The sequence below is a fragment of the Bolinopsis microptera genome, chromosome 8 (genome assembly GCF_026151205.1).
Source record: "Bolinopsis microptera isolate Bmic1 chromosome 8, MBARI_Bmic_1.0, whole genome shotgun sequence".
In the NCBI taxonomy this organism is placed as follows: domain Eukaryota; kingdom Metazoa; phylum Ctenophora; class Tentaculata; order Lobata; family Bolinopsidae; genus Bolinopsis; species Bolinopsis microptera.
In genome coordinates, this window is record NC_087079.1 from 7,416,080 (window position 1) to 7,437,903 (window position 21,824).

At 41.7% G+C, this 21,824-nt stretch overlaps 1 protein-coding gene across 1 annotated transcript in view; it reads left to right on the forward strand.

Annotated features, from left to right (window-relative positions):
- Nucleotides 1-21,824, forward strand: part of LOC134819530 (uncharacterized) — a 103,159-nt gene that overhangs the window by 46,484 nt on the left and 34,851 nt on the right. Inside the window, exons 9-16 of the mRNA XM_063829516.1 lie at nucleotides 12,201-12,364; nucleotides 12,557-12,693; nucleotides 12,985-13,043; nucleotides 13,169-13,310; nucleotides 13,550-13,625; nucleotides 13,719-13,815; nucleotides 16,504-16,634; nucleotides 16,875-17,024. Coding sequence (XP_063685586.1) covers nucleotides 12,201-12,364; nucleotides 12,557-12,693; nucleotides 12,985-13,043; nucleotides 13,169-13,310; nucleotides 13,550-13,625; nucleotides 13,719-13,815; nucleotides 16,504-16,634; nucleotides 16,875-17,024 — 956 coding nt within the window. The remainder of the gene's footprint in view (nucleotides 1-12,200; nucleotides 12,365-12,556; nucleotides 12,694-12,984; nucleotides 13,044-13,168; nucleotides 13,311-13,549; nucleotides 13,626-13,718; nucleotides 13,816-16,503; nucleotides 16,635-16,874; nucleotides 17,025-21,824) is intronic.

The following is a 21,824-nucleotide window of genomic DNA, read 5'->3' on the forward strand; positions in this document are numbered from 1 at the left end:
AGATAGGCCGATCCCCCCGGTTACTATTGCTGGCCTTCCACTTGACACTGAATATGCTGATGATGTTGACTTCAATGATGAAGAGGAAGACAACTTGAGAGCTATTTTGCCCCAGGCAACAGCTATACTCGAGAAATGGAACCTCTTTGTCAATGAAGACAAAACGGACTTCACTCATGTTTATTTAGCTAGTACGGGTGAAGTCGACAGTGATGGAAAATTAGTGTCGGGGGATGAAGCATGGAGGAAAAGTATCACTCTAGGGTCCGTCTTGTGTAGCAAAGCTGATATTCAGCGTCGCATAAACCTGGGATATGCTGCCTTTAACAATTACAAGAAGGCCTGGAGTGATAAACTGCCCCTAAACAAACGTCTAATACTGTATAATGCTTTAGTCGTATCAGTTCTTATGTACAACTCATCCTGTTGGGCCGTCCCCAAAATATTCCTTGAAAAACTAGATGTTGTTCACCGCAGACATCTTCGCACTATTTTGAATATAAAGTACCCAGGAGTCATCTCCAACAAAAAACTTGTATAAACGCTGCAATGCTGAACCATTGTCAGACAAAGTGGCCCGTAGTCGGTGGAGATTGTTAGGACATGTTTTGCGGGGTCCTATTGACGGACCAGCGTTTTCTTCCCTCATTTTTGCCATCAATACACTGGACTTACCAGGGAGAAGAGGAAGACCCCAAAGCAATCTATTCTCGCTGATTGTGCATGATTTATGTAAAAGAAATCTTTATTTGAATAATATCTTTGACCTGCATTATCTCCGTAATTTGAGTTATGACAAGAGATAATGGCGGAAATTGCAATGAAGTTTTTAATTTTTAGTTTTTGTTTTAGGGAAAGATTAGACTTGGGCGTTGTTTTTTAACTATCCCTTGTTTAGAACTTTGATTTAATAATAAGGTCACCTAACCCTAACATGAAATGATAAGAAATTAAGAACAAAACTTTAAGCGTCTCAATTAACGTTTGTTAAACATAACTTTATTATGTATTCATTATATTATTCGTAATTATATGACGTTATTAGGTTTTCTTTCTCCGCACGGAGAAATATTTTTGATATGACCCAAAACTCCGTGAAAGCAGTTTTAACCTGGGCGCTCGCGTGGGACATTTCATTATAATGCGCCCACGTGCGCGCGCAAATCTGCGTGCAAATACCAACCGTGGAAACGTACATTGTAAACAAAACTGCTTTCGCGGAGTTTTGCTTTTCAAAACTCATTGCGCGGAGTTTTGTGTCAAATCTGGTCGCAAAACTGAGCCGTGGAACTGGGCTGTAAGGGGAGCAAATTGGATCACCAACGATATAACCAACTGAAACTGAAAAATGAAAAGCAGACTTCCTATCCTTTGTTCAGATTGCAGAGCAGCGCGTACATAGTACATATTATAGCATAATAGCATATATAGCATAATGTCAGCTACTTTGCTAGCCGAACAGAGATTCTTACAACGCTCAGCTTATAGAAATGTGAGGGGGAGTTATCCTAACAGGTTATGTGAACATAACGTATCATAACTGTAAGAAATTAACAACAGCAGTTCTTTATTCAATAAGCTACTTAAATAACTTAATTACAGCACAGTTACAGCATAGTATTAACTTTACAAATGAGTTGTTTACATACTCTCGCACACTGATTCATGTGTGATACAGTAACATTCCTCTACAAACTGTAAAACAACGGAATAGAATAATATCTTCGGAATATTCCTAATACTTAATTTAATCTACTCAGTTACTATAGTTACAGATACTATACTTTACCATAGTTACAGATACTTAGTTACTATAGTTACCTGGATGTAAAATATCTGTGTATCTCAAGCTAATATTCCTGCAATCAATGACCAGGGATGTAGTCACATGATACATGTACAGTAAGGTAAGTGCCGACTTATTGGTCTGAATTGAACTTTGAGTACTTGAGTACACCGATTGATTCTATTAATGGTAACTGTGTTGTGACATGTCATCGCAAGACCGGATGTGTTAATGTAGGGCGTAGGCAGGTGTTAACTGTTGACCTTGTTAAAGCTCCAGATCAATGTCGCATAGGACCTCACTACCAAAAGTGTGGAAAAGGTGCCAAATAATGCAACAACAAAAAGCTCCCTCCCCAGATAGCTTAGAAACGCCGGGTATTTGCTCATTCGTGGTCACCTAACGACACTGCTAAGTTATGTGCATAATCCAAAACCTCTTATCAGCAGCTCAATATTGAAGGAGCCTGGAAATATACATGTTATATAATATTAGTACATTATGTGATGACGGTAAAGAGTAAGGTAAACTGTCCCTTGTGGAGCACAGAGTTTGGGCTCTTTTGAAGCCAGTAAAGTAGACTCTGTAGACCGTAAAGGTTATCAACTGAGTAAGAAGAGGCAAATTTCAAGAACATAGTTGAAGTGACCTGGATTTAGACCTTATCATCATGCTCCAGGTGGACTTACGCTATGATACTTGAACTTTACTTAAGATCATATGATTTACACGTGACACGAGCTGTCAGCTGGAAGAATCCGTCTGTGAATTATGATATCACTTACTATGATGGATTTCTTAGAGAAAAATGCAATAATGAACCTTCAGTCGTAAAAAATGAACATCATTATTGTTTATTTTGAAATATTTCTCGAATGAATGTTGATCATCAAGTCATATCAAACAGAACTCAATCGGGCTTGAATTGAGAAATAAACTTAAACTTTGGTACACTGACTTAAGGCTCTTTCCTAGTTCGTTTTAAAGCTTGTTTCTGGTAAACAGAATGCTTATGGAGCCATTTAGGCTAATATAGTCAATTTCAAGTCAATTATGTACAATAAATTAAAGCAAACAATAATCATACTAAATGGACTACTTCATCAACTTCTCTGGAATTAGAGGCTTTGAGCCTAAATTATAACTGGCAATTTCTACCCAAATTAATAGATTGAATAAACCACGAATGAAAATCATGATGTTACATGATGATAATCTAATATCAATGTTGCTCGGAAACAATTTATCAGTTGTTATCATATCAGATAATGTGTCTGGAGACGTTTTATCAAAATTTCAGGCACAGTCGCTTATCTAGCTAGGTTCCATTTCCCCATGCCATAGTACATAAACGTAGGGTCCATTAGAATCGGACGATTTATTAGAGAAGACTGCACCTGAAAATCCCTCTCATGCTGATCCCGCTCGTTTTTTTCTTTTTCTCGCATTTCTCGCATTTCCTTTACTCTTTTTTTCCTTTCTTTTTCTCTCGCATTCCGAATAGAAAATTCGCTGTCGGCTATTCTTTCAAGCCATTTAGGAACATTTTGTTGGGCATCTCCTAACATGTCTCTGATGGGTTCAGCTAATGACGATCTTTATCTAACTGGAAGGAAGGAAATGGAGTGTCCTTTTTTGCCCCGCCCGTCCAATTCGACGTATGTATTCTTCAAACTGATTTCGGACTAGTCCCCTGCTTTACTTCCACGTCTTTGAGAACTTGTGTGCATAATTGTCTGGTAATTTTCTAAAACATTAAGATGATAGTTGATCACATAAGTCACTCCTTTGATATCGGGTTCTCTTGCTGCCACGTTTGCTGCAACCAAAATTGGGTAAACTCCTTCGTATGAATAAAGACAAAGCTGTTTCACGGTTTATACTGATCTTTATCAGCATGAAAACTTATAGCTCCGAAATTTTCGATAAGATCTTGATCATCACCATCGTTGTACAAAAGTTTAAAATTTTTCTTTGTCATGAAACGACCTCTAAAATTTCTGTAAGATGTTCAGAAATAGAGTCTGCTATTTTATGGGCTTCTTTTTTCGTCCTCAACGAAGATGAGAATCTTCTCTTTGGCACATTTGCCAAGGACATGCAATAAGAAGTGCTTTATGCTTTGGCCCGAACACTATGTAGCTTAGTTTCCCTTCCGTCCTTTTTTTCCCGCAAAATTTATTGAGAAAAGGGTTTAAAATCGTTCCGGAATGAAATCCGCGGGAAATTTTCCCTTAAACCTACTTTCTTTTTGGACAGTACTTCAAAAAATTTCAAAATTTTGTGAAAATTTGACTGAGCCCCATCCCAAATTTTTCCGCTTCATCAAAACCCAAAAATTTTCCCAAACGTGGGGCGGCAGCCCCAAATTTTCCCCTTTTTCCAAAATTCCTTCCCAACCCGGGGCCAAATTTTTAAACGTTTCCTTCCTTTTGGGAAATTTAAAAACCCAAAAAATCCCCCAACTTCTGAAAAACCCCCTTTTTGTTGAAGTTTAATTTTTTTTTTGCATTCCCAATTGGGCCATTTTGCTATCGGCGAAATCTTCAAGCCAACTGGGGAAAATTCTGGTCGGGGTTTTTACCAAATTTTTCCCCGGGGTTCGGCCCAGACGTTATTTGTATTAACTTAAAGGACAAAATTGGGGTTTTTTCTTTGTCTGCCCGGCCAAATCCATTTAATTTTTTGTATAATTTTCCCCAAACCGATTTGAACGGGCCTTTCTTTTTTTTCTCATTTAGAGCCCGGGAAATCGATTCATGGTACCCTTTTTTGAAACTCAGATTTTAGGAAGGGGTAGGATCCTTTTTAAAATAATTCCCCTTTTGGTACATTTTTTGGCCCCTATAAAAAGGAATTTAAACCCCCTGTTGAATAAGGACAAAATTGTTTACGCCCCCCCCCAGGCCCTTTGGGTTTTTTTAAAAGGCCCCTGAAAGTCTTAAAGCCCGAAATTTAAAAATAAAATTTTTATCTCACCATCCCCTGAAAAAAATTTTTTTAAAATTTTTTCTTTGCCCTTTAAAAAGAGCTCTAAAGATGCTAAGAAAATAAAAAAAAATAGAGTCGCCCCGGTTTTCCCCGGGTTTTCCCTTTTCGTTTTCCCAAAGAAGATTTGATTTTTTTTCCCTTGGGGAATTTGCTAAAACAAAGAAGAGGTAGTGCCCAAAATTTGGCTTACGACTACTCGAAACTTGTTGGATCCCTTATGTTCATTTTTCCTGAGGGTTTTAAAATTAAAAAAAAGTTGCTCTTCAAACAAAAAGCCAAAAAAATTTTTTTAAGGGAAAACCTTTTTTTTTTAGCAGCTATTTTTTCAAATTTTTAAAAATCTGTTATATTAGGGTTTGCCAAAAGGGGGTTTAAATTTTTTTAGATCTGATCTGGAAAAATTGCCCTGAAAACGAAGTTCGGGGGTTTTTTTTTATTGTCTTTCTAAATTCAGGGATTTTCTTTTACATCGTCTACATTTTTTCGTTCGTTTTAAAAACCCGGAACCCCGGTTTATTTCCCCCCAAAATTAAATTCACACGGGTCCGTTAGAGTTATCCCCTTTTTTTGCGACAGCACCCCCCTGACAAATCCCTGGGTTTGCAATATTCTTGGTGTTGTGGCTATCACAGGAACAACCAAAGGTCGCTTTTCTTCGGTGTGGTTTTATATTTAAAGTTTCCTTTTAAACCAACGGGCATTTTTTAACAGAATGACCCTTCCTTTTTATCGTTACAGAGGGTTTTTTAGTCGTTGGGCCCCGGTTTTGGGTGGAAGAAACCTTTCTTTTTCTTCATAACTTTGTGACATGTTTTTTCACTCGTTCCTCCTTTTTTTACATAAAAAAATTTTAAGTAAGATGGGGTTTGTTAATTTGGGAATTACTTTGTGTATTTGTTTTTGTGGGGAGTTAAAAAAAACCCATTTTAAACCAAAAAACCAGTTTCTGCGGGGGAAATTTCCCCCCCCCTAGCGGTAAAACAGGGGTTTTTTTGTAAAGGGATAGAAAAGCGGGGGGTTGTCAGTTAACCCCAAATTTTTTTCGTTTAAAAAATTTAAATTTTAAAACAAAAAGGGTTTTTTGCCGAAATTTGTATTTAAAAAATCACAAATTTAAAGGGTTTTAAAAATAAAATTTAACAAAAGGGAGGTTTAAAAAAAAAACCAGGGGGGAAAATTTTTTCCCAAAATTAAGTTATAAAAAGGTTTTAATATGTTATTTAAAAAATTTTTTGTTTTTACAAAAAAAAGACGGTGAGGGAAACCCCCTATTAACCGGTTTTAAATAATTTAAAAAATTTTTTAAAAATATTTTATAAACCAAAGATAAAGCAAATTTGCTGAAATTCCTTACCCTAATTTTCTGGGTGAAATTAACATACGAGTTCAAAATTTTTATCAGGGGACCCTAACTTAAATCCTAAGAAAAGAAAAATATAATAAAAACTTGCTTCCATATAATAATAGAAAGAAAAAAAAAATGAAATGGAAACTGATGAAAAAAACCAAACCTTTCCCCCAATAACCTTTTTTTACAAGTTTTTCGAATGACTGATACCATTATGTCGGACTTTCCCATGAAATTTGGATTTTATAATTTTTTTTTGCTTTTCGAATATTGCTAAAAAAGAAACCACTGATTAAGTCCTTTTTTCTAGTTTTGTTTTTAAAACGTTTTTTCCGGGCAATGAAAAGCTTTTGGAACCCTTTTGGTAATTTGAGTTGATTTTCCCGTTTATATTTGAATTAAAATTTTTTGTGGGGTGAGCCGGGCGGGCGAGTGGGTGGCGTCGTCGACTTCCGTAAGGTTTATGAGTGGTCTATGCCCGCCCCCCCGGTTTTACTCCCGCCGAAAACTCGGAAAATCGGGTTTTTGAGGGGTTTAAAGAGGGGCTGACATTGCAAACAAAGTTCGGGCGAAAAAAAAGGGTTTGGAAAACACTACCCTTAACCCTCCCCTGGCCAAAAAAATCCCTTCGGCTTCCGTAAATTTGGGTGGTTGCAATTGGGGGGAACAATGTGGCTGTTGGAATCCCCCGAAGGGGAAAAAAAGTTTCTTGAAAAAAAAAAAAAAAATTTTTCAGTGCAAACGGGAAAAAATAAACCAATTAAAAATTTTAAAAAAAAGATTTAAAAATTTTCTAATTTCTTTTTAAAAACAATTAACTAACAGTTTTAATTTTGTATGGGGAAAAGTTAAAAACAAATTTAAGTAAAAAATTAAAGGGTCTCTATCAAATGCTTTTAATTTTTAAAAGGGATCGAAACGTTTATTAGTTTTAACAATAAGATTTATTGTTTTAAAAAAGAAGACAGGTTTTTTGAAAATTAACAGGCAATGGGGACCAAACAAAGTTTAAGGGTTTTTTTTTCCCCGAGTTCTCCCCTGCAGGGCCCTTTGAATCACCCATTCTTTTTCGACAGGACCTCGTGGAAAAATCCCGGTAAAAAACTATGGTTTCTGGTTTTTTCACTTGCGTTTTTTCCTTTTTTCTAGCATTCCGAATTGACCTTCACTGTGGGGTATTTTTTTCCAAGCCATCAGGGGAACACTCGGTTTTGGCCCTTTCCCCAAAATTTTTCTGAAAAATTGGTAAATGACGATCTTTTAAACTTAATGGGAAATGAAATTGATTCTCCTTTTTTTCCTGTCGGCCAGGTTTGCCAATTTGGTATGTTTTTCCCAAACTGATTTCGGATGGTCTTTTTTTTATTTTTCTAGTTTTTCAGAGCTTTTGTGTCGATCTTCTGGTTTCTTTCCAAGGCCTAAGGTTCAATTTTAAGGTCGTAGTGATCCCCATTGGTTAACCCTTTTATTCGGTCCTTTGCTGCTACATTTGTTGCCCTTTGAAAAGGTAAAATCCCCTGTTGAATTTAAAGACCAAAAAGGGGGTTAAAGGTTTTTAAAGATCTTTATCAGCATGAAAACTTATGCCCAAATTTTTCGATAAAATCTTGATCATCACCACCCTTGTAAAAAAAATTTTTTTAAAATTTTTTTTTTGTAAAGAAACAGTCTAAAAATTTTGTAAAAAATGTTCAAAATAGAGTCCCGCAAATTGTGGGGTGTTGTTTTGGTCCAAAGGGAAAATGAGAATCTTTTTTTGGGGAAAATTTAAACCCAAGACAGGGAAAAGGAAGAGTTATTTTGGTGATCATACCTAACTGTATTGAATTCAAATTTTGCCCTTTTTCCAGGGGAGCCTTATTCAAGAAAAATTTTAAATCTTTCCCCATTTAATATCCCCAGAATTTGGGAAACATACTTGGTTTTTTTGGAGTGTTTTTCCCCCAAAATTTTAAAAATTTTGTGTTAAAATTTGGCGTGCCGAACCAATTTCGCCCCTTCGATCAATTAAAATCTTCCCCCCATGGAGGGGGGCTGCTAAAACTTGGAGGGTTAAAACTGAAAATTTCAAACATGAGAGTCTGGCGATCTTTTTTTTCTGGCATATCAAATAAGGGGACAAATTTTGTTTTGTCTGACCGGAAACCAAAAGTCCCACATTTTTTCACTTCGTCTTGAAAGGGGAATCTGTATTTCCAAAATTTATTTTGGGAGTGGCCATGAAATGTTTTATTCTACCCGGGGGGTTTTAATCAATATGTTGCAGCCTTCCTGATTTTACTACGTTGGGAAAATTTTTTTTTGCTCCTCCGGGATAGACTTTTATCCCAAAAAGGGGGTTTCACATTCAATGTGAGCTTAAGGCTTTTTGTGAATTTTGTTGGGTAATTCGCGGTAGGAGCGATTTAAACAGAACCTCTGGCTTCTGAGGTTCATCCCCCCCCCCTTGTAATTTTTTGAAGCCCCCTTTTTTTGACTAAAATTTAACAATTTTAATAAGGTAAACCCGCAGTCTTTCCCGTTTGTTTGGAGGGAAAGCCATTCCTCAAAACCCCTTTTTAATAATTTGGTAGGGGGATGTTGGATCGGGGGGGGAAAAATTAAGCCAACCCACCCCCTGCCCACAAAGTTTTTTTGAAAATTTCATCGAGATTGTCTTTGTTAATCCTTTAATTTTGGGTTTTTTTTGGTGAAGGTTTTGAGATTTAGAACTTCGGGTTTCCTTTTTTTGACCCTTTTTTTTTCGCCTTCCCCCTTCCGGCCCTTTTTGCACTTTTTTCAAAAAGTTTTCAATTTCTTTGGGGGTTGTGGCTAACGCCCGGAAAAAAGATGGTTTTTTATTGGTTTAAAATTTAAAGGTTTTCTTTACTTCGATGGGCTTCGTATTATATTTGGCTTTTTAAATACCAACGGACATGTTTCATCCCGAGGGGACCCCCTAACACATACCTCACAGATCTGTTTTTGGTCGAGGTTGGATTTTATGAAAGAATCCCGTTTCTCCTCGTAAATTTGTGACATTTTTTTTTTTCGACTGACTCGTTTCCCATAGAGGGTTTTTAAGGGTTTTAAAGGGAAGAAAATTTGGGGAAACACTCTCTCTGTTTACGTTTATTTAAAGGACCCATTTTAAAGAAGATCGGTGACCAAAAAACAAAGGGAAACCCCTCCTTCCGGTCCCAAGGTTACATACAGGCCCCAAACAGTGGATCTTTTTTGGGTGGAAAAAAAAATTAAAATTAAACTGGAATTTTAAATGGAAATTTTAAAGGAATTAAAGGAATTTTTAAAATTGAAATTTAAGGGTTCCTAGTTTAACCATCCTATGAACCTGGGTAGGGTTCACATGACAGTTTAGTAAGTAGCTGTGTATTATGAAGTATATTAAGAAGTGTTTGAGCTCTCCGAGAGCATGTGTTCATATGTGAACACATGCCGAGAGCCGAGCTCTCGGCATGTGTTCACATAAACGGACGTTAGCCGGGTCCAAAATGGGCTGGTTCTCGTGTCCAAGGATGTGCGCCGAGCATGCAATGCTTCGAACATGAAGAGTATCGGTTTCAATTCAACATGCCTGCTTGTTCCGTGTAGAGTGTTTATAATCATCGTCCTCAAAACTAGAGACCTGTGACCAAGTATGGTTATATAGTTTTTGGCTCAGCTAATTTTTGTCCAAATTGGATAAAACTTTAGATACTTGTTCAAGAGATTAGTAGCTTCAAGTAAAGCACCACAAAGCTTAGTTTTGGGCATTTTTAGGTGATCTGGCACAATTTAGTCAAAATTTAACCCAAATAATAAATATGGTCATGGCTGCCCCACAATCCACATGCACTGGTGGGCGCCCGGGGTCCGTGTTCTAGTTTTCTTAAAGGTTTGCTCACAGGTCCTAGTTTGTTGGTAAACTGGTTATATAAAATCAGAGTATTCTAAAGAACCTTCTAAGTCTAAGAAATATTTTGTGACTTGAGATGGTGAATGGTTTGAGAAATTAACAATTCCCAAAATAAGGACGGAATAGATCCGAGGAGAGAACAATAAACAACGAATAAAGAGAAAGTAAAGATAAAAGACAGGGTAACACAAAATACAAAGTTGAAAACTGCAAGGGTTTCTAGCAAGTTTATTTAAGGGTTTCTAGCATAGTTATTAATATCACAGTATAAAGTCGGCGAAGGAATTTCATAACAGTGAAAATATTCAGTTTTCGGAAGGTGAAATAGTACAGTACATAAAAATAACACTTATCAACTAGACTGCAAAACTGATACCTAACGAATATAACAAGTGTGATTTGTGCTGTGCTCATGATATAGAAGAGCCGCGCTGAACACTGCCAGTGCTTCTGCCAGCCAAACGGGAATGTAGACAAAGCTCACAGTATTGTGTTACGAAGTTAACCTTGGAATGTTATGACAGCATACATCATCTTATAAGGTCACATAACCCTAACATGAAATAATAAGAAATGAACAACAATACTTTAAGCGTCTCAATTAACGTTCGTTAAACATAACTTTATTATGCATTCATTATATTATTCGTAATTACACGTGATTAGGTTTTCTAATAAGTTTTTTACATGCTCAGGTAACCCATACACATAATTGGCTGAAAATATTCATCATATTATTCGTAATTACATCACGCTATGACTCGTTATCATGCAGTTACACACAAAGTTATTACATTATTCAGCATCATCAAGTTTCCTTATCAGTTATTTGCATGCTCAGCTGACGCACACAGATTCACGGGGTGCAACATTTGTTGTGAGGCTATACTATGGTTTCATGCCAAAATCTAACTTGACAATAAACAGAAATTCAGTGACAATTATACAATGTATAACTATTTCCGGGAATTATATGCACTAAAACTCGAGGACACTGAGAGCTGATAATTTGCAGATATTTCCCGCAGGAGAAGCCCAGGTATTATCAGCACACTGTGAGTCACTTTTGATCTATATGTATATCGCGTAAACTTTCGTACGGTTATAAACCAGAGCTATAGTAACGTGAATAACGGATTAATTAGGAATGCGCCGCCGCAGAAGATGCCAAAAAGTACAAAAAAAAACGGTTTATAGTACAAGAAGGTAAGGAATTAAGAAATTACCGAAATAGCGATCAACATTCAACAACCTCAAGATCTCAAGATATTGCATATAATATTATAATCACGAAGTAAGTATTTTATGAAAGAACAAAGTCAGAGTAACCTGGACTCATGCGTTCTATAGAACTTTAGAGTTCTACTCCATGCTGTCTCGTGCTATGTTACAGTAGCTATTTCACTATGAAAGTATGAAGTATATGATTAATGATTACAATATATATAATATACGAATGAAAACGTGACACGAGGTAGAGAATGTGTCTATTAAAACCTCATATCATGTTACTTTATATTATGCTAACTTTTCTTTGTTATCGTGAGCCACTTCTTATAGAAAAACTTAGTTTTCTGGATTTTGTGTTACTTAATCCGGCTCACGCAACACTAACGACAGGGCGTGTCAAATGGTGTAAATGAAACAAGTTAGTTGACGGAGAAGAAACTATAAAATGAAAACGAAAGTTTATATAGTTATATATATTTTATATAGTTATACAAGATTAAATAGAAAGATACACCTTTCTGCGTAAAGAACCTCTTGATACGATCAAAGATCGTTGTTTGGCTAGTACAAAACAGAAAATAAACAGCTCAAGTTCGTCACGAAACGAAGACAAGAGAAAATCCGGCTTTAAAACTGCAACACTGGCCCATCCTGCGTGATGGTATAATAATATAACGTATCTGTGCCACAACACTTATAATAACTGTAGTCATGGAGACCAGTCACAACCCACAGGGCTGTCAAAGAGCGGACCACTAAATCTATTATTTTAAAATATATGAAAATTTGTTGTTGGTCACAAAAATCAACATATCTTTTACTTTCTGTGAATAATTCAAAATATTTCAACATAATTCAACATCTTATGTTGACAATAATTCAACATCTCATGTTGACAATAATTCAACTTCTCATGTTGACAATAATAATTCAACATCTTATGTTGACAGGAAGAAGTTTCCGCACGTGATCCCGATCTACATCAGCATGTGCAGTATGACCAGTGTGTGGATTGTTGGAATTCCTGTTATTGTGGGGACACATATCTACTGCTCCCAGATGTATATCATACGACAGGACGAATACAGTGGCTCACTTTTCTGTACAATTCAGGGTAAATATTGAGATATCAGCAAGCCTTCAGTTATTTCTGACTACTAAACTGTATTATCCGTCATTTTATTTAAACAAACTCAAATTAAAGTTCCATCAATTAAACACTAATTATCAAGTAATTGTCAAGTAATTATCTTACTAAATATTAAATATGAAGTATGTTCTATGATGTTAACTTCTAATCACACAGGGTTTATGTTCCAGTATTGTATAATAGCGCAATCTAAGTGGTTCTGCTGTTTGGTATACAACATTTACCAAGCCACCGTCTCTACTCAGAAGTTTAGTAGTAACGATCAGATGATGAGGAGACTTCATATTATCCAGGTAACTGTACTTGTTCTTAGTCAATATTCTAGCAAGACATGATACAAGCCATTTGAGCAATAACACATTTTCTTTCATAATGAGGGCGGGAAAACACATAAAATATAGTCAAAAGGTTGACATCGTTAACACTTCGTTATGCCGCGCGCTTATTATATTATACTTTATTCACTCAACGTGACGCGCGCAGTGCACCTTTTAGACTGTTTGTTATTGTTGTTCTGTCGGAATTGGATCGGTGGAGCAAATAGTTTGGGGTAAATCGAGGCTTTAAATATATCATAACTTCAGTCAAGCATATGCTGGATACTACCTCTAGTTCTCTGCTGTATTGGACTATCTCACGAGGGGTAAGTGCTCGTAACTTCCACATTCAGTCAGATCCACTTTTCAGTTGAAATTATTGAATTACTTTGTCGTTTTCAAGCTATTACACACAAGTAACAAGTAACCACCGAATGTGTGTGTGTGTCAGGTACGGGAATCACCACGGAAACAAACAAGTTTGTGTCCTTAAGAACAAGAACATGCACTACTACACACTCGTGTTACCTGTACAGATCAGTACGTTACTCTCAGCTACTCTTCTCAGTTTCTCGGTGTTCTTCATGAAAAGGGTGAGAGTTATCTGTTGTACTATCCCGCTTTATTGCTGTGACTTTTTAGATTGAAACTGTAACTGTCGTGTTAGCGATTTCCAAGCTTTTGGATATATCCCTTTATTGCAGGTTTTCTGACGTAAATTCCTGATGATTCCGTGTATAATTGCGACAAAGGAAAAATGCTCTTTTTATGTGAGGATTTAGTGTATACTGTATATAGTTACGATTGAACTGACCTTAAACCATTTTACAAGTCGGAGATAAAATCACACAGTGCAGTGTCCAGAAAACGTTCCATGGCACTCGGCCAGAAACATCCAATCCATATAGGTGCGTGATCAACTTACTTTGATTTCATTGTTCCCTTTTAAATCAGTCATAATGAAATGCAATATTTAGGGATACTATTTTACCAACTCTCAGTGAACAAAATAGAGAAGAAGCTGATGGGGTTGTCCGCCTCCTTCGTTATCTTGAACGCATTCCTCTTGACAAGACTCACATTCTGCATCCATCAGAGGTTTGTTATAATGGGGGGGGGGGGGGGGGGGGGGGGGGGGGGGTGTCACGTCCGTCTATGTCCGCTTGTCTCATAGAATCCAAAAAGGACAGGACATAGGCGGACATAGGCGGACATAGACGGACATAGGCGGACATAGGCGGACATAGACGGACATAGGCGGACATAGGCGGACATAGGCGGACATTAATGGACACCTAAATTGCTAAATAAAATGTTCAATTTTTGCTGTTATAGGGGGGATCATGTTTTTTGTCCGTTCGGTACCCTATATTTTCAAAACGGACAAAAAATAGAGCGGACAAAAATGGACAAAAACGGACAAAAATGGAAATAACATTTAGATGCTTCCTCCTCCTACTCTTCCTCCTCCTCCTGGGTCTTCCTGATCTTCCTCAGTCCTCTTCCTCCTCCCCTCCTCAGTCCTCCTCCTACTCCTCCTCCTCGTCCTCAGTCCTCCTCATCAGTCCTCAACAGTCCTCCTCCTCCCCAGTCCTCCTCCTCCTCCTGAGTCCTCCTCCTGGGTCCTCCTCCTGGGTCCTCCTCCTCCTCTTCCTCCTCAGTCCTCAGTCTTCTTCAGTCCTCCTCTTCATCCTTCTCCTCAGTCCTCCATCCTCCTCCTCAGTCCTCTCCCAGTCCCCATCCTTCTCCTATTCAGTCCTCCTCCTCCTCCTCAGTCCTCCTTCTTCTCAGTCCTCCTCAGTCCTCCTCCTCCTCCTCCTCCTCCTCCTGAGTCCTCCTCCTCCTCCTCTTCCCTCTCAGTCATCCTCCTCAGCCATCCTCCTCAGTCCTCCTCCTCAGTCCTCCTCCTCCTGGGTCCTCCTCTTCATCCTTCTCATCAGTCCTCCTCCTCCCCAGTCCTCTCCCAGTCCCCCTCCTTCTCCTCCTATTCAGTCCTCCTCTTCCTCCTCCTCCTCCTCCTCCTCAGTTCTCCTCAGTCCTCCTTCTCATTTCTCCTAAGTCCTCCTCCTGGGTCCTCCTCCTGGGTCCTCCTCCTCCTCTTCCTCCTCAGTCCTCAGTCCTCCTCCTCATCCTTCTCCTCAGTCCTCCATCCTCCTCCTCAGTCCTCTCCCAGTCCCCATCCTCCTCCTCCTATTCAGTCCTCCTCCTCCTCCTCCTCCTCAGTCCTCCTTCTTCTCAGTCCTCCTCAGTCCTCCTCCTCCTCCTCCTCCTGAGTCCTCCTCCTCGTCCTCTTCCCTCTCAGTCATCCTCCTCAGCCATCCTCCTCAGTCCTCCTCCTCAGTCCTCCTCCTCCTGGGTCCTCCTCCTCCTCCTCCTCATCCTCCTCCTCTTCCTCCTCGGTCCTCAGTCCTCCTCCTCCTGGGTCCTCCTCTTCATCCTTCTCATCAGTCCTCCTCCTCCCCAGTCCTCTCCCAGACCCCTCCTTCTCCTCCTCCTATTCAATCCTCCTCCTCCTCCTCATCCTCCTCCTCAGTTCTCCTCAGTCCTCCTTCTCATTTCTCCTAAGTCCTCCTCCTGAGTTCTCCTCCTCCTCTTCCTCCTGAGTCCTCCTCCTGAGTCCTCCTCCTCCTCCCTCTCAGTCATCCTCCTCAGTCATCCTCCTCAGCCATCCTCCCCAGCCATCCTCCTCAGCCATCCTCCTCAGTCCTCCTCCTTCTCAGTCCTCCTCAGTCCTCCTCCTCCTCCTCCTCCCTGAGTCCTCCTCCTCCTCCTCCTCTTCCCTCTCAGTCATCCTCCTCAGCCATCCTCCTCAGTCCTCCTCCTCCTGGGTCCTCCTCCTCCTCTTCCTCCTCGGTCCTCAGTCCTCCTCCTCTTGGGTCCTCCTCTTCATCCTTCTCATCAGTCCTCCTCCTCCCCAGTCCTCTCCCAGTCCCCCCTCCTTCTCCTCCTCCTATTCAGTCCTCCTCCTCCTCCTCCTCCTCCTCCTCCTCAGTTCTCCTCAGTCCTCCTTCTCATTTCTCCTAAGTCCTCCTCCTGAGTCCTCCTCCCGTCCTCCTCCTCCTCTTCCTCCTGAGTCCTCCTCCTGAGTCCTCCTCCTCCTCCCTCTCAGTCATCCTCCTGAGTCATCCTCCTCAGCCATCCTCCCCAGCCATCCTCCTCATCCATCCTCCTCAGTCCTCTTCCTCCTCCTGGGTTCTCCTCCTGGGTCCTCCTGGGTCTTCCTGATCCTCCCCAGTCCTCTTCCTCCTCCCCTCCTCAGTCCTCCTCCTACTCCTCCTCCTCGTCCTCAGTCCTCCTCATCAGTCCTCAACAGTTCTCCTCCTCCCCAGTCCTCCTCCTACTCTTCAGTACTCTTCAGTCCTCAAAATGTTTGTCCGCTAATGTCCACCAATGTCCGCTAATGTCCACCAATGTCCGTCCAAGTCCGCCAATGTCCGTCCGGGTCCGCCAATGTCCGTCCGAGTCCGCCAATGTCCGTCCGAGTCCGCCAATGTCCGTCCGTGTCCGCCAATGTCCCAAAAAACACGTCCGTTGTCTCATAGAATCCAAAAAGGACAGGACATAGGCGGACATAGACGGACATGACACCCCCCCCCCTATAATATTACTGAAATTATAAAACCAGTTTCATGAAGAGTAAAACTTCCCTCTTTATTCTATTCTATTCGGTTTTGTACCCACACTTTAATGACTTTAACTTACCGCTTAACAGAGAAGAGGGAGAATTAGCAATTGAATTTAGCAAACTGTAGAATTCAGATCACAATTTCTACAATTCCATTTCAGAGTGGACCTAGACAACGCCTTGAAAGAGTACACAGCGTGTCTTGGTGACATAACTAAAACTACGTGCCCAACCACAACCTACATCCACTTTCTTCACCCAGAAGTCTCTATTATATGCAATATGGTGCTAGGTTAGAGAGATTCCCGTTCTTATCACACATGCCTTCTTCTGTTGCTCAGTAATGATCTCTATAATAAATTAAAACACTGCTTAACTATCCGGTGTTAAGTCCATGATCATTAAGATTATAAAGTCTGGCATAAAATCAGAGGCATAAACTAGTGCGCAAAATCAGGAGTAATTTGTTTGACTATATATTGGAGATTTAACTTAATAAATAATTAATAATTAATAATTTCCTCCCTAACAGGTCTGTACCCAGCAGTAGTACTGATCTTTCTACCGTCCAACAAGCTGCTTCTCGTCCTGTGGAGGAAAAGAGTGTTTGAACTGCTAGGATTGCTTGGTCTCAGTAATCAGTCTGTCTCTGACTTCTCAAACCTACGCTTCTCCGAGTCTGGTAAGAGTTTTTTTTTTGTGATAAAAGTTTTTTTTTTGACTTCTAGTGGTTGTAGAGCTTTGAGAAGGCTGAAAACTAGAAATTTGTAGATACAAAAAAAAGAATTATTATTGTGATTCATAAATTGAGGAATTCTCCAATAAGTTCAAGTGAACTACTCTTAATTAATTTGAACAAGGCATCTAAGGGTCATAATAGTTGAGTGCAAGCGGGGGGGGGGGGGGGGGGGGGGGGGGATCGTACTCACTGGTTAGTTATTTAAGTCCAACCAAAACTAGATAAAAGAGCGAATATAATCCAGGAGTATTGAACTTTCGTAGAGACCAAAAAGGGAAGTGAGTATTGTTAGCAGAACGAGCAGAGTATGTGAGCATTTGAGCAGTTTTATTGAGATTGAAGCGGTTCAGCCTATTTTAGCATTTTACAGTGTGCTCGTCTAGGAATTTGCTCTTTATTACATCTATAATTCTTACAACTCTTTAATACACTAAAACTATTGTGTCGTGAAACTATACTGCTACGGAACAATTTAATAATACCTCAAGTTTGTTTGTTTGGTTTTGGGAGTTCACCAGAAGTGAACTCGGCACTAACGCCTTAAAAATGTTATTTACGTCAGTCATAGAAAAACTGAAAAGAGGACTAAAAGCTAAAGGCACAAATATGACGCAGTGGCGTAACGTTGCCTGTTGGCGCCCCTCCTCCCCCCCCCCCCCCCCCCCAAATGATTAGGAGGGGCGCCAGCAGGGTCTGATCAAATTACGTGTATTAGAGAGGAAAGGAAAGGAAACACATCACTTATTACCCCGCTTGAAAGCGACAAATATATTGAATAAAATATAACTAAACGATTTAAAGTTTAAACATTACGGTGCCCATGTCTGCTCTCCTCGGAAAAACTTTATCCCTCGGAGTAGAAAGATTTTGAGTCATGGATTGGGAAAAAGATGACTGAGTCAATTATCGCGTTAGGTAGGTTGTTTTCCGTGTACATTAAAGTCGCAATTTCGCAATTTCTAGAAGGGATGACAGTGTCCACAAATATTTTGTTAGGTAACATTTTTAATTTCCCAGGTATTAAGTTCTCCTTGTTTTTGTATTTTAATTAATCAGTACATCATTTATGTGATTTTTGAAGACGTTCATTGAGTGATATTGTGATAGTGGGGTTGGTTCAGCTTTTAAAATATTATTATACAACAGTGGTCCTTTGAAGCAGACGGAATTCCTGTACACAATTTCCAGCCATTCTTTATTTTCCTCAGGTTGTGGAGTTTTCTGAGGAAACGTTCCATGCACTGAAATTGGGAGCTTGTGCATGAAAATGGCTGCTCATTTTGCAATGTTATTATGGATAGTGAGGATGTTCAGAAAACTAACAAGTGTTTAACGCTACTTAACGCTACTTAACGCTACTTAACGCTAGGGGGGGTCCAACCCGATGTCCGATATGAGGGTTGATGAGGCCAAAATCGGAATCGGAAAAATCGGAAAAATCGGAAAATTGAGAAATTTTAGAGAATCGATCTCTAAAACCTCTCAGAAGTGATAAAAAAAACCCCTACATTTATTGTTATGAGAAAACGAACTAATTGGACATTCCAATAGTATGTTTTATGTGTTTTTCCACTGCAGGGGCTAGTATGCTCACTACTAGTTGGAGTTGTCATGTAGTCCCAGACCCCAGTGCTTTGGCCTCTTGACGTGAGATCGATTGTTTCTGCTCATTAATTTTATCCCTGTTACTTGTTATTATGTATTAGTACACCACTAGGTACCGGGTTATATTTTGTGGTCCGGTCTTTAAACATACCATAATATCACTAGTACACTGCACCTTAAATGTATAGTCAAGTACTTCCTCAGTCCTCCTCATAGTCGTCCTCCTCCTCCTGAGTCCTTCTCATCCTCCTCCACCTCCTGAGTCCACCTCCTGAGTCCTCCTCCTGAGTCCTCATCCTCCTCCTCAGTCATCATCCTCTTCCTACTGAGTCCTCGCCCAGTCCTCCTCCTTCTCCTCCTCATCCTCCTCCTCCTTCAGTCCTCATCCTCTGTCCTCCTCATAATCGTCCTCGTCCTCATCCTCATCCTTAGTCCTCCTCCTCCTTATCCTCCTCCTCAGTACTCCCCCAGTCCTCATCCTCCTCCTTCTCCTCTTCTTCCTCCTCCTCCTCCTCCTTCTCCTCTTTCTTCTCTTCCTAATCATTCCTCCTCCTCAGTCGTCGTCCTCCTCCTCCTCGTCCTTAGTCCTCCTCCTCTTCAGTATTCCTCCTCAGTCCTCATCCTCATCATCCTCCTCCTCCTCAACAGTCCTCCTCCTCCTCCTCTGTCTCCTCATCCTCCTCCTCAGTCCTCCTCCTCCTTCTCCTACTCCTAAGTCCTCCTCCTCCTCAGTCTTCCTCCTCAGTCTTCCTCCTCAGTCCTCCTTCTCCTTCTCTCCAGTCCTTCTCCTCCTCAGCCTCCTCCTCCTCATCCTCCTCCTTAGTCCTCCTCCTCCTCCTCAGTCCTACTCCTCAGTCCTCCTCCTCCTCATCCTCCTCATCCTCCTCAGTCCTCTTCCTCAGTCCTCATTCTCTTCCTCCTCCGTCCTCCTCCTCCGTCCTCGGTCCCCAGTTCTCCTCCTACTCGTCAGTCCTTCTCCTCCTCCTCAGTCCTTCTCCTCCTCGTCAGTCCTCCTCGTCAGTCTTTCTCCTCCTCCTCAGTCCTTCTCCTCCTCGTCAGTCCTCCTCCTCCTCCTCGTCAGTCCTCTTTCTCCTTCCCCTTCTCCTCCTACTCCTAAGTCCTCCTCCTACTCCTAAGTCCTCCTCCTCCTTCTCAGTCCTCCTCCTCCTTCTCCTTCTCACCAGTCCTTCTCCTCCTCAGCCTCCTCCTCCTCATCCTCCTCCTTAGTCCTCCTTTTCCTCCTCAGTCCTACTCCTCAGTCCTCCTCCTCCTCATCCTCCTCATCCTCCTCAGTCCTCTTCCTCAGTCCTCATTCTCTTCCTCCTCCGTCCTCCTCCTCCGTCCTCAGTCCCCAGTTCTCCTCCTACTCGTCAGTCCTTCTCCTCCTCCTCAGTCCTTCTCCTCCTCGTCAGTCCTCCTCCTCAGTCCTTCTCCTCCTCCTCAGTCCTTCTCCTCCTCGTCAGTCCTCCTCCTCGTCAGTCCTCCTCGTCAGTCTTTCTCCTCCTCCTCAGTCCTTCTCCTCCTCGTCAGTCCTCCTTCTCCTTCTCCTCCTACTCCTAAGTCCTCCTCCTACTCCTAAGTCCTCCTCCTCCTCCTCAGTCCTACCCCAGTCCTCCTCCTCATCCTCAGTCCTCCTCCTCCTCAGTCCTCCCCTAGTTCTCTTCTTCCTCAGTCCTTCCCAGTCCTTCTTCTCCTTCTCCTCATCATCAGTCCTCCTCTTCAATCCTCCTCCTCATTCACTTTCGTCCTCCTCCTCAGTCCTCGCGTCCTCTTAGTCCTCCTCCTCCTCCTCCTCCTCCCCGTCCTCAGTCCTCCTCCTCCTCTTCCTCCTGAGTCCTCCTCCTCTGGAGTCCTCCTCCTCCTCCACCTCATCAGTCCTCCTCCTCCTCTTCAGTCCTCCTCCTAAGTCCTCCTCCTCCACCTCCTGAGTCCTCCTCCTGAGTCATCCTCCTCCTCCTCATTCTCCTCCTTATCCTCAGTCCTTCTCATTCTCCTCCTTATCCTCCTCCTCTTCAGTCCTCCTTCTCAGTCCTCCTCCTCCTTCTCCTCTTCCTTATCCTCCTAATCAGTCCTCCTCCTCTACAATAGCCCTTGTCCTTATCCTCCTAGTCATCGTCCTTAGTCCTCGTCCTCATCCTCCTCAGTCTTCCTCCTCAGTCCTCCTACTCCTCATCAGTCTCCTCCTCCCCAAGTCCTCCTCTTCCTCAGTCCTCCCCCAGTCCTCCTTCTCCTCCTCCTCATCCTCTTCAGTCCTCTTTCTCAGTCCTCATATTCTTCCTCCTCAGTCCTCCTCCTCCTCAGTCCCCAGTCCTCCTCCTTCTCCTTTTCCTCCTTCTCCTCCTACTCCTAAGTCCTCCTCCTTCCCCAGTCCTCCTCCTCTTCAGTCCTCCCCCAGTCCTCCTCCTCCGCAGTCCTCCTCCTCCGCAGTCCTTCCCAAGTCCTCCTCTTCCTCAGTCCTTCCCAGTCCTCCTTCTCCTTCCCTTTCTCCTCATCCTCAGTCCTCCTCCTCAGTCCTCCTCCTCCTCCTTCTCCTTCTGATCAGTCCTCCTCCTCAGTCCTCCTCCTCCTCCTCAGTCCTCCTCCTCCCTCTCATCCTTTTCCTCCTTCTCCTCCTTCTCCTCCTTCTCCTCCTACTCCTAAGTCATCCTCCTGCTCCTCAGTCCTCCCCCAGTGCTCCTCTTCATCAGTCCTCCCCCAGTCCTCCTTCTCCTCTTCCTCATCCTCAGTCCTCCTCCTCATCATCCTCCTCAGTCCTCCTCCTCCTCAGTCCTCCCTAAGTCCTCCTCTTCCTCAGTCCTCCCCAGTCCTTCTTCTCCTCCTCCTCATCCTCAGTCCTCCTCCTCATCCTCAGTCCTCCTCCTCAGTCCTCCTTGTCCTTAGTCCTCCTCCAGTCCTCCTTCTCCTCATCTTCAGTCCTCTTCCTCAGTCCTCGTCCTTCTCCTTTTTAACAGTCCTCCTCCTCAGTCTTCCTCCTCGTCCTCGCTCTCGTCCTCCTCCTTCTCCTCCTTTTCGTCTTCCTCCACACCAATCCTGCTCCTCTTCCTCAGTCCTCCCTCTCCTCTTCAGTCCTCCTCCTCCTCAGTCCTCCTCGGTCCTCCTCTTTCTCCTCAGTCTTCCTCCTTCTCCTCCTCCTCCTCA